At 40.2% G+C, this 13,289-nt stretch overlaps 1 protein-coding gene across 2 annotated transcripts in view; it reads left to right on the top strand.

Annotated features, from left to right (window-relative positions):
- Positions 1-13,289, top strand: part of FBXL17 (F-box and leucine rich repeat protein 17) — a 503,612-nt gene that overhangs the window by 390,381 nt on the left and 99,942 nt on the right. For both annotated transcript variants that reach the window (XM_087815480.1, XM_016221967.2), the window contains exon 8: positions 7,200-7,342. In XM_087815480.1, the coding sequence (XP_087671606.1) occupies positions 7,200-7,342 (143 nt within the window). The remainder of the gene's footprint in view (positions 1-7,199; positions 7,343-13,289) is intronic.

Raw genomic sequence — 13,289 nt, 5'->3', positions numbered from 1 at the left:
GGTGGGGCCCGCCCGGCTGCACATGGGGTCCCGGGAGCTTTACAGCTTCTCCTGACTCAGTCCCCAGCGGCGGGGCTCGGGCCCCTGGGCTTTTCTAGGCGCCTGCGATTCTGCTGAACTGCCAGGGGCCGGGAGCCACTGCTCCGTCCCTGCGGGCTGGCGGGAGCCCTCACAGGACCACCGCACAGCAGCAGATGTCTCTGAAAGTGTCCGTTCTTTGTCTTTGGAGCTTCTGTGGTTTCCACAAAGAAGGGCACTTTTCATATTTGTCTCTTTGTGTTCATGCCAAGAAACTTCTTTGCAAGTGGCTTTTATCCAAGTATTACATGAAAGACGTTAATCCTACTGTTAAATTTTAACCCTAATTCTTTCAAGCACTAGGGCATTTCTTCTGATTTTATTCCAGGTACATAGATCCACAGCAGAAGATAGAACTGGAAAGGACAGAATGACCCAGGCAGGTCACTTGCTAGTGCACTCAGATGACTCATCTTCCTATGAGGAAAAAATGTATTTTTAGTCCTAGCACTTATATATCGGATCTTTCGGTGTGAAGATAATACCTGCTTTCACGTACAGAATTTCAGTCCTCTATGTAGTTCATTCACTATCTATTATTAGCGTATCCACGTTCTGTTCTCTTTGTTTTGAAATAATTTTAGAATTACAGCAAAGTTGCAAAAATAGAAGAGATAGAGTCAGCGACCTCTGAAGTTACAATTTGTATAATCATAGTACAGTTATCAAACTAGGAAACTGACATTGAAACAGTAAGATTAACTAAGCTGCAAATCTTATTTGAATTTCTCAAGTTTTCCCCCCAATTTCTTTGTCTGTTCCAGGATCCAGTGCAGGATACTGCTTTGTATTTAGATGTCCTGCCTCCCTAGACTCCTTCAGTCTGTGACACGTCTTTATTCTTCTTCATGTTCATTATCTTGACCCTTTAGATATGAGTCCTGGTGGGTTGTTTTGTAGAATGTTTCTGAGTTTGTGTGTGTGTCTCTGAGTTTAGGATTTCTAGTGAGTAAATTGAGAGTGTTGATTTTGGCATGTATGTGTCGTTACCTTGATCATTTGGGTAAGGTGGTGTCTGCTGGGTCTCTCCACTATGAAGTTACAATTTTTGAAAATTGTTAAATATCTTGGGCAGTCTGCCCATATCCTGTTTTACCTCAAACTCTCACCAACAGATTTTAGCATCCGCTGGTAGATCTTGCCTGCAACAGTTATTACTGTGGTTTTTGCCCGATGTTGTTTGTATTTCTTTCACTCCTTATACATGTAATTGGAATTCTTCTGTAAGGAAGAGCTGCCCTTGCTTGGCTATTTATGTATTTGATCATTTGCATCAGTATGGACTTATAGATGCTTTTTCAGTTTTTGAATTATAATCCAACACTGTCATTATTTGGCGCTCAGTTTGTTCCACGCGTGGCCATCGGCGGCTCCTTCTGATTGGATCCTGTGTCCTTTTGATCATGACCTTATTCCTTTAGAGCGTGTTTTTTTTCTTGAGATCACAAGATGTTCCAGATGCATCTTATATTTTCCATGCCCCGGACCTGGAATCAACCATTTCTCTGAGAAGCCCTGATTCCTTCTATTGGAGAATGATGTTTTGAAACCAAGATCTGGGTGCTAGTAGATCATTGCTTCTGGGGTGTCATTGCTCTAGACCCTCCCAGCAGAAAAGGCTAGGAAATACATGTCTATACACTAAACCATGCATGCACATACATCATATTTATTAGTTATTTCTGTATGTATCTATCTACATATCTATGTGTATATATATAAATAATATGACTTCATTCTAGTATCTCTGATTTCATTTCACTACCACAAGGTTCATTATAAGCTTCTCCCCTTTTCTTATTTGTAACTTATTTCTCTAACAATTTAAAGACTGGCTTTCAGTATTTACAATCCTAGATTACACATAAAGTAGTTAACTAAATTGCTAACTCATACCCCTATGAGAAATAGATTTACCAGCTAGCGTACAATGTTTGCTGACAATTCTTTTTGGGGTTTTTTTGCCTTATAATATCCAATCAAAATGTTTTTCAAAGCAACTTAATTCCCACCCCCTTCAGTGTGGTTATATGATTTGGCAGGTTCACGCTGTTCATTTGTAATACAAGTAGGATTTACTTGTTGCTGTTTGTACTCCACTTTGAGTTCCCCCACATGCCAGTTGACTCTAATTTTGTTTATTTAGGGAGGTATGCAAAGCATTACTACTATGGTTCAGAGAGCCAAGGCTATAGCCAAAGAGATCAAGAAATGCCTGTCCCTTCTCACCCCCCACCCCCACATTTTGTGCCCCCTCTTTCCTCTCTCTTTCTACCAACCCTCTATAGTTAAATAGCCTCTATATTTTCTGGTTTATCTTTTCCGTTTTCCTTTTTCACAAATGAGCAGATTTATATGTTTTTACTGTATTCCCTTTTGTACGATGGTAGCACCCCATATCAGCTCTTTTGCACTTTGCTTTCTTCACTGAATGATTCGGAAGTTCCAGTGATCTTCCCCGATTTATTTATTTTTTCCAGCTACATAGTGTTCCATTGTGAGGGTGTAGCATAGTGTATTTAACCACTCTCCTATGTTTGGGCATTAAGGCCGTTTCCATTATTCTGCAACTACAATCAATGCTCCCACGAACAAACTCGCATATATGTAATTTTGTATGATTAGAAGTATATTTTTAGGGTAGATTCCTAGAAATGGAATCTCTGTGTGCCTGTGGAAATGCCTTCTAGTGGGTTCATCTATACCTTCCTTGGTCATCATATAAGTTACTGAATTACAGCTTTTAATTTGTGTAACTTTTTAAAATTTAACTTTATTAGTTGCACTTAGCACATAAAAAAAGGACATTAAAATTGCATGGGGATTAGAAATTAGTCTTGCATAATTTATCCCTTTTCAGGGTTCAATAAATATCACTGTAATGTGTCGGCAGCGCCTAATGAAGACAGCGATCATACCTGTATTCACAGCCCTCTCGTCGCAGGTGCAGCCTGCAGGTTCGGTGAACGCCGACTGAGAGCAGGCAGTTCAAGACCCGTGGCCGTGACATAATGACCAAGTACTTATATAATGCTCTCATTTGCCCAGAGCATTTTATTTTTCAAAACTCTCTCAAGTCTTTTCATTTTATATCAACTGCGCTACTGTAGAACGCTTTGGGGCAATATCAAATAAATCATCACATTTACGCAGTGCCAGGTCCCTTACATGTATCATCTCACTTGAACCTATGAAGCAGACGGGCATGAAGTCAACATCCCCATTGTCCAGGCGAGGAAGCTGAGGCTCAGAAATGCTAAATGTCATCCTGAGGTCAGATATCTACTACATTGTGAGGCTACAAGTGAGTTTGAAACCACACTACACGTTTCACAGCTAGCTGGCTCACGAACAACAATGAAAAATATATCCGAAGATAGGATATAGTCACAGAGAGGTAAATTACTCAGTATGTCTTTTAGAATTCAAAGATTCTGTTGGAATCTTACAGTCACAGGGTAAATCCTTGGCTGCCTGTAAGCTGTAATGTTTGACTGCAGAATTGTGGTAAAGGGAAATACATCCTGAACACACAGAGCCTCCGCCCCCACCTTGGTGATGCTGCTGCTGTTGGAACGAGTGTTGGCTTTGGAATGAAACTATCTCAGTTTGCATCCTGGCTCTGCTACTTATTAGGACTGGAGCCTTAGTGAAGTATTTAACCTCAGTGTTTTAACCTCTAAAATGGGTATTGTTTTTGCAGGGCTATTGAAGGGATTTAAAAATAACTTCATCTTGCCCTGGCTGGTGTGGCTCTGTTGGTCGGGCATCATCCTGTGCACTGAGAGGTTGCTGGTTTGAATCCTGGTCAGGGTTATGCCTGAGTTGTTGGGGGCATGCAAGAGGTAGCCGATGATGATATCTTGGTCTCACATCGATGTTTCTCTCTCTCCCTCCCTCACTCTCTAAAAATCAAGTTAAAAAGTCTTCATTTTTTTAAAAAAAAACTTCATCAGAAGCACTTTCCTCAGTAATCCCCCCCACACCTAAATGTTATTCTTACAGTGATCAGTCCATTACCTTCACAGCTCTTGCTACAATTTAGAATTGTGTACGCTTTGTGTTTATTTGTTTCACATCTATTTCATTTATTAGAATATAAACATGACATCAAGGACTCTTCTTATTTTTGCTACCCTTCATATCTCTTATGGCTACCCCAGTGCTACTAATCGTGAATAAATATTTCCGGAATAAATTTTGCCTCTACCTTGTACTTGTTTTTGTCTCAGGCACACAGAAAGGCCTGCAGCTCCCTTGTTCTTTCGCATCTCTCTACCCTCACACATGTTTTTCCTTAGCCCTGTATACTTGCCCTCACTCCTTTGTTTTTCTGGAGAACCCCACTCATCCCTCAAGACCTGGCTTAGCTCTTCCATGAGGCCTCCCGTGATGTCTTTCCTCCCCTGAAGAGTGAGAGGCTCCCAGGCCCCCTGGAATTTCTCTATAATTGACTTAAACATTTGAAAGTGACTGATTTGTTCAGCTAATATTTTTAAGAACCATCTCTGTACCAGGCACATGCTAGATGCTGGAAATACAGTAGTGAATAGGAGCTGTCGTTCTAATAGGGGAGGAGGGTCACAAAAAGGTAAATAAATGAACAAATAAATAAATAACATTTCCAATAGCAGTAATAAATGATAGGCTGACCAGTTCTGCGAAGCTGACCTTTGACTTGAGATCTGAAAAGTGAGCAGTGAGGAATGGAAAGAGATGGGGGTGAGCGTTGTATTGTGACTGTTTACTTGGTTTTCATTTCCACCCAAACCTCCCACCCCCACACCCACTCAGCGGGCCTCTGAGCTCCGTGAATCATTCCATCCCCAGTACCCGGCGCACGCCCCCGGTGTCCCCTCACATTTCCACATGCTGGTGGTGCAGTGAATTAGACTTGCCTGGCGCCTGACCCCATGATTTCGATTTAGTAGGTCTGATGTGCACCCAGGATTGAGCCAGCTCTGAACTTATTGTCTATTCCCCTACTTACTCTCTTATAATATTGGGAAAGTTATTCAGTCTTTCTGTGACTCATTTCCTGATCTTTAATATGGAAATAACAGTAAGGCTTCATAACATTGCTGTGAGGGTTAAATAAGATAATGTACCTAAAATTCTTAGCCCAGTGCCTAGTACGTGGATAGTCTATTAATAATGCTGTAGAGTGAGTGCTTATGAGGTGTTTGTCGAATAAATGAATGAGTTAAGCAGTAATAAAGATTAATTCTTACTTCAGTAAGTAGAACTATGACCAAAAAAAAAATTGAATACCGTAGTGTATCTTCAGTTGCCTTAATTGCCTTTTATTTTAATTTGGACAAAAAAGAAAATACCAAACACCAGTGGTTTTAGCACATAGAATAAAGAGCTGTTGACTCTTTATTTGCTTATAAAGCAGCCTCTGAAAACTCCTCCAATTATTTGATTTACCTTTTTCTAGCTAGTGCAAGACTTTCATGTTCTAGCCTCAAACCTCGATAAAAGTGCACGATCTACTGACCTGGGGCTTCTTGCAACTTGTGCTTTGTGGTCTTTTGGAATCACAGTTTGAGCACTTTGTATTGAAAGGAATTTCTTTTATGTATCTTCTACTTCATTCATCATAGAGATCCTCAGGACATCATAACCAATGAAAGTTATGACAATACCAGAGATAACAATTTTCTTAGGTCAGGGACACCAATGGGATTGACCTGGGATATTGCTTCTACTACACAAAAACATCATTCAGACCATTCAGCAAACCTTTGGCAGATTGACCCTTGCCCTGCCTCACCTCCTGGGAAAACGAAATACCAAAATTGCATGTGAAAGAGAGCATCTGCAAATTAGTGGCATGAGGAACTTCCAGGAAATTTTTTTCTTCCTTTATAGCATTTTCTAGAAAATGCTGGGATCGTGGTTATTGTTTTTTTAAGCTTTAAATATCTGTCTTTGATACTTGAATGAGTGGGCATGAGTTCTCATATTAAAAAAGAGAATTCCTGAGGTAGTTAGCAAAGTGACTTTGTCAAGTGTCCTTTTGTGTGAGCTGTAGGAGTTAACATTTTCCGTGAGTAATTCGCTCTGCTCTTATCAATCTAGTCAGCCAGCCCATCCCGTTGTAGAGTGAGGAGAGAATTGGCAGGCAGTTTCTCCTTCCTTTTTAATATCTGTGGCATTGTTTTCAGGGTTTCATTTACATAACAATGCGCCATAAACATACTCCGGATGGGGTTCCTGAAATCTGTTTTTCTGCTGCACCAGTGCAGAGGCCTGCCTGGCTGTCCAGCCAGAAGCCCGCAGCGAAGAGCCACCTTCACTGATGGGGCGCTGTGGCAGGGACGGGTTAGGAGCAGTGATGAGTGGGGTGCCTCAGAGGTTATGGGATCAGCGTCTACATGTTAGTAGTGGTACAATGCTCAACAGTCAAGAAGACTAGAGATACTGTCATAGTTTTCTGATGACAGGTTTCATTTTATATGTTAATAGAAGGAAGGCTTCTGACATAATGAAGAAATTCACCGTAACAAATACATTCCCTTTACTGCTCTCTAGCATGGCACCAATTAAATTCAACTGTATGTATAATGTTCTCTTAATTCCTAACAGTCCCAGGAAGGACTAATGTGAAAAATATTATATGTTCTTACATTTTAAGATCATGAACAGATGGGAAAAATTGTGCCAATTGGTAAAGAAATTCATATGCAGTAGAGCACACCTCACAATGGTGTTTATATGGGTTTTTCTTTTAAAAAAATTATTAAAGTTATCTTGAGTAAAGTTTAGTTACTACATGGGGCTTTCTATAACATTTTATGTGTAATTCGTTTTAATTTATTCCTTCTGCAGATATGAGTGTTTGAAAGTACAGGTAACCGTGAAATGAGTGAAACTGATAAAAAGTTGTGTTCCAGTGAGAGGGAAATTATGGAATGATCCTTCGCTCTGTGAAAGGGTTCGTCACAGGGCAAGCTTTCCTAAAACATTTTAAATTTACTTTTGTTTATAAATGTTCACTTACACACAGCATTTCAGGAGTAAATTTAGTGAGGAAGTGAGAGAAATAGTCATAATATGATAGAGGTCCCACACACTAACGTTTATTCTTGCCTTCTTTCTCCTGCCCCTTCTTGCAGCACTGATAGCCATTGGGCGATACAGCATGACAATAGAAACGGTGGACGTTGGATGGTGTAAAGAAATCACAGACCAAGGAGCCACCCTCATTGCACAGAGCAGCAAGAGCCTGAGATATTTGGGGCTGATGAGATGCGATAAAGTAAGAATTACCTTTCAAGTTTGTCTCCTACATATCAATGTAGTCAGTAACTTGATATCATCTTTTCTCTCTCTCCCCATATTATCTATGTAGGTATGTACATAGGTACACATGTGTGTAGGTAGGTATATGTATGTAGGTATACGTATGTAGGTATACAGGTACACATGCACATGTACTTTTAACAGCTATGCATTGTAAGATTTCAGTGGTTTTCTAAATCTGAGATTATGTTTTCATATCTCTGTTTAAAAATGAATTTTGTGTTTATGCAGAAAGAAAAAGCCATCATATTCACAGTCGACTTAGATCCTGGTCTCCTACCCATAAAGTCCATAGACCAAAATTGGTAATGTTTGCACGTGGCATGCTGCAATGTGCAGGGCCTAACAGTAAAATTCTGTCTGGGTTCCAAGTTTCCCGCAACAGTAAGGTAGAAAGAAAGTGCCAGATTGTTTTTTTCGAATTTGAAGTATGCAATTTCAGTGCTCAACATCTATGTATTCTGGCTATCTGGGGGCAAGAAAGCGCCGGTGTGGGGGTGTAATGTGGGAATCTGCATCTTTCCACACTTAAGATGCCACCTTTAGCACATGATGAGAAACAGTCCCAGAGGTCCCACTGCAGGTCTATGGAGCTGGCCCAGAGACATGAGCATGAGTTAGGGAAATCGGGCCACATTTACATGGGGCCCTTTGAAGATGTTTTCCCAATAACAAATCTAAGAAATATTTATTTTTACTGTGAAGGGGAGAATATCGAGTCTCAGAAAGACTACACACTTTCTCAAGGCCACTCATCCCAGATGTTACCCCAGGTCTTGGGGGTCTTTGTTCAGTGCTTGTGGCACATCCTCGGGGCATCTCCAGGCACAGGGACTGTTTCCTTAGAAAAGATCGACTTCAGACACTTGCTGAGAAAATGCTGGCATCTTATAATAATTTACACGTGTGTGCTACTTTTGCAACTGCTGATTAGGGACATATCTAGCAAAAGAGTGAAACTAAGTATGTATGCCTCAAATGTAGCAAACGTGGGGGCAAATAGAAGAATGGCCCAAATCCTTAGTGTGCTTTGTCATTTTTGTTAATTGTTCCAGTTCTTTTCTCCAAATGCTTTAAAATCCCAACCTATACTAGGCCTTTGTCCGTTGGTTATGCTTAGAGAGATTTTATTATGTAGTCTCAGCCCAGCCTAGAAAGCTGACTGGCTTTGTTACTAAGCAACAGCACTGAGACCCAAAGAGTTGAAAGTCTCCCTCAAACACTGCTAACTAATCTAACACTACTACCAACTCTGTCACTTTAAAATGCAATTATTTTAAAACAAGTTAAAGGGTCCACAGTAGGCAGAGTATTCTAGAAACATTGAACAATCACAGCAGAGTTCCTCAGCTTCTGCCAGAAGGAACTCCTACATGAGTGCTACCTAACCAAGAACACCAGAAATATGTGCGTTCAAAATGGGTAGCTGTATCCACAGCCATTCTCGGAATCACCATATTTCTAGTCTTTGGCTTTGCTGAGATAAGCTCCACCTTCAGAGATAAACTGTACAAATTTATGTCCTAAACAGGACATAAACATACTTATAGATGCAGAGAGCAGACCAATGGTTGCCAGAGGGGTGGGGGTTTGGGGAACTGGATGAAAAAGGTGAAGGGATTGAGAAGTACAGATTGGTAGTTAGAGAATAGTCATGGGGATGTGGAATACAGCAGAGGAAAAACAGTTAATAACACTGTAATGACTATGTATGGTGCCAGGTGGGTACTGAAATATCAGGGGGAACACTTTGTGGAATATATGATTGTCTGACCACTATGCTTTTCCCCTGAAATTAAAACAAAATAATATTGAATGTAAACTGTAATTGAAAATTTAAAAACAAAAATAAATTTAAAATTTTTCAAAGAAATTTATGTTCTGATTAGTACAGGAGAAGATTATTTCAGACATATTTGCTGGCCAGCATTTTGCTAATTTTAAGTTAAAAAATGAGTTCTTTTCTACCCAAATACAAGTTAGTTCAAAGTGAGATGGGGAGGCTGTTCTGTTTGGCGGTACCCCTGAGGGTTTTAGCCGGTTGCTCGGGCTAAAACTGAATCCCTTCTCCAACTTGAGAGCTGCTCTGAGAGCGAGAGCCTTGGCTCTAGCACCAGGTGTCCAACCATAGCCCGTGGCCAGCCCAGGGGTTTCGGGGCCCTCAGGCTTAAGGCAGCTCAGAGGCAAACATGAGAGTTTCTGTAAGGACAGAAGTTTCCAAACCACACACAAAGTGCAAGTAAAACCTTGCACATAAAAACCTGCTGGTTGATTTAGTTGGATGGAAATATAGAGTAAGTAGCTATTCAGCTTTCGAAATTTGTATTAGGCTACCCATTTCCTGATTTCAAATTTTTATCAAGATTCAAAGAAGGATTTGATAGCAGATTAAAGCAGTTTGTAGTTGAGGGTATGGACTCTGGAAGCAGAATTCAGGTTCAGATCTGGGCTTGACATTTGGTTGTGTCATCTTGAGCAGTTACTTAATGTCTCGGTGTCTCTCCTTGTTTGTGAAGTGAGGATGATAATAGTACCTATCTTATAGAATTGCTGTGAGCATTTAAATGAGTGAACATATATCAAGCCCTTAGAATATTTTGCATTATATATAAAATGCTCAGTGTTACTGATTATTCTTATCATCAATATTATTATATTAGCCTGTGGTTTAATATTTGAATTTCCAAATGAGAAAAAAAAAAATGCATTGCCTGCTATCCCATTTTGAAAGGAAATTAAAATGAGAGGAAAAAAATAAACTCAGATTACAGAAGATTTTGCCCTTTTATATTTTCCTTGCTTAAATTTAAAATTACGATTATTTTCTATACAAAGATATCAATCATCACATTTCTACACACTTTGCAAAGGAAAACTAATTCATCCATGGGACACACTGTACTTGAGATCAACTTACTGACCCAGGCATGGGGATGAGGAAAGATTTGCAATGGGAGAAAAGTGAGTTGGAGATAAGACAATTCAAATAGGTAGGGAAACAAAAGGAAAGTAATAAGGAAAGTAATGGAGAAAAATAAGAATAGAAACTGGAAACACAGAGAAGTTATGATCAGGATATGGAGACAAAGATTTACTATCTCAGTATGATCATCTGTGCCAACAAAGAATTAAAGCACAAAATTAATTTGGGCCTTTCACTCTTTTCCCTGTACCTTAACCAAATCTGCTGACCACTAATAACTCATTTGTAGGAGTTATTATCCTTCCCCTTTGTAGAGCCAAAGGAGTGGGCAAGAGATCTCAGTGGTCTGCGCAATTAATCCCCATGTCAGGAATGTTGTCCCTGGGGTCCCTGCCCTGGGGAGAGATGGGGTTTGTGACATCTGTGTGTCCCAGGATCCGTGTGCTGTGCTCCTGTGGTCCTGAGAAAAAATGAAGGCTAGTTATATTTTCTTTCATATGCAGTCAGTTTCATTTGGGGCCATTTATACTTAATCCGAAAGCTATACTTTACCAGACTTCTGCTTTTTTCCTCACTTGGGCTTCTGAGAAATTGTAAGAATAACAAAATGCATTGTATTTGTTGTAGGAAAGTATTTTTCCTCTGGTTCTGTCATTAGGTAAACAAAGAACAGATGAGAAACATTAAACATATTGTTTGCAGATGAAAGCAACATGTACTTAGATTATCAGACAATATATGAGTGAAACAGCAGTCAAATTTGTTTGGCTGCAACATTGGTGACTCCTAGGGAGGAGTCCTCCAGCCATTGGACAAATGGCATTCCCTGGGCACTTGTAAAATTAGGAAGTGCATTAAGGAAGCCCCTGTTTGAGTGGCCTTTCTGATTCCTGGATGGATAAGCATGTTAGGGGCATTACTTTGGGTTTTGAAGCGGACGCCACTTAATCTCCTAAACTTTAGCGCATTGTAAGAACCAAGAGAAGAAAACGCTGTGTGAGACGGCTTTGATGAATTGGGGTGAACTTATATTCTTAAAGGCTGTTCAAAGGCTTACTTGACCTTGGGAATTAGAGTTGACCCGAAATCACCTATCAACTTAACACGCATTTACTTGGTGATTTAGTAAAAACTACTTGTATAATCAACGGGACTCTAATAAGAGCAATATGTTTACTCTGCTTTCCTTAATTATAGACAGTGGCTTTGGTTATAGGAATCATTTTCACAACTTCAGTGAATTCTAGATTCTATATAGATCTGTTTCGTCTAATAATATATTTTCCTCATTTCTTACAAGGCAGTTTGGATGGAGAACAAAACTGAAAAAGACCAAAAAAAAAAAAATCATGGAAAAGCTGTAGGGCAAATGGAAATATAGTGTTCAAGGTTAATGAAAAATGTTTGGGGTAACAAGGTTGATGAAAAGGGAGGGAGCCTCGTGGCACAGCATTGGCTGAGAAACCAGACCTCGCCAGAGGCAGCCTGGCTGGTTTGGGAAACCTCGGTGATAAAATGTCGCGGTGGAAACCTCTGCAGTGCGTGTTAATACAGAAGTTTGGAGACAGAGGGCCTGAATTATGAGCAGCGAATAACATCATAAATGTAGCAATTCTCATATGCCAAACCCTTGTGAAAAGCAGTTGGATGGAGAAATGCTGGCGCTTTTAAAAGCTCCCTTTCACTTACTTTTTTTTTTTTTTTTAACTTCATGCAGAACTAATTTTATACACTGTTCATTTGATTTGAAAATGCCAGCGTCTGGGGTATCATTAAAGAGCGTTATTGAGGGAGCCACTCTTGGCAAAGCATTTTGCTTAAAATGCTTATTAGTTCTTACGTCCCCGCAGAGTTGTAGACAGGATGCAGAAAGTGTACCTCCATTTACCTAACTCCGCTCCGCTTTGTCTGGAGCAGGTAGCTGCCCTTCTGTTGGGAGGAGGCTTCTCCTTGGCCCAGAAAGGCGCCAGGAGGGCTGCGGGGGCCACGTTACTTAAGGAATAGACATAAATAGATTTTGAAAGGTCCACCCCAATGTCCTATGACCAAAGCCTCTTGGAATTTCTTTGATTTCTAGTTGACATAAATTAGAATTACACAGGCGTGAAGAGTCCGCCCAGAAAAGATCAGAGAGGCTGCTGGGGGAGGAGAAGGCTTCTGTGTGATCCTATTGATTACCCAGCTGCCTGCAGGCCAGGGGCCCCTGGGGAGGCTGACTATTATTGATCCACACCGTGGAAATAATCAAATTAATTCATTTCTCATCAAACTACCATTGCCAGGACCTTTCTCCTCACCTGCCCCAGTTCCTGAAGTACTCAGTTGAGGAGTGAAATGGATGATCTCTTTTAAAATAAGAAATTCTTTGTTGAGGTCATACAAAATCTTTGTTTTCACACGAGTTCCTCATTTAAATGGTAGAGACATTTTGTTTAATCAAGTCAATGAGAAGCCAATGCAGAAAACAAGTAATAGAAACCAGTCAGCTCTTTAAGCCAGGAATCTGCTTTACAACCTTCAAATACCCAGGGCCAAGTCTTGTGTGCCCAATTTAATGTAAAAATGTTCAGGAAAAATTGACCACTGCATTTTTCAGGAAGTAATTATGGTGAGAGAAAGCCTCAACAACCTAAATATTTCTGTGGAGAAAATGGAGTTTTTATCAGCTTGTTTAGGAATCATAAGCAGGAAAGCCCTATGGGGAAAATAATATAGGACTCTGTAACTAATACACAGAACTAACTGGAAAAATCAGTTTAAGGGAAAATAATTTGCGGGGCACTGTGTCCGGGACTGTTTTGGTAGCAATTCAGCCATGAAACAAAGCGTATACCTACAGGGCCTTGCCTTTCCCCGCAACGTGCGCACAGCTGTTTCCAGATTGCCTGTAGCCAAAATTTAAGACTGAAAATGTACGCCTTATCAAGGAAAATAAAGTGGAACAAAACAAAGCAAAACAAAACATTCTCCCCTAAGAAGG

The sequence above is a fragment of the Miniopterus natalensis genome, chromosome 3 (genome assembly GCF_054644295.1).
Source record: "Miniopterus natalensis isolate mMinNat1 chromosome 3, mMinNat1.hap1, whole genome shotgun sequence".
Taxonomy (NCBI): Eukaryota; Metazoa; Chordata; class Mammalia; order Chiroptera; family Miniopteridae; genus Miniopterus; species Miniopterus natalensis.
This window is presented reverse-complemented; position numbering and strand designations above follow the sequence as displayed.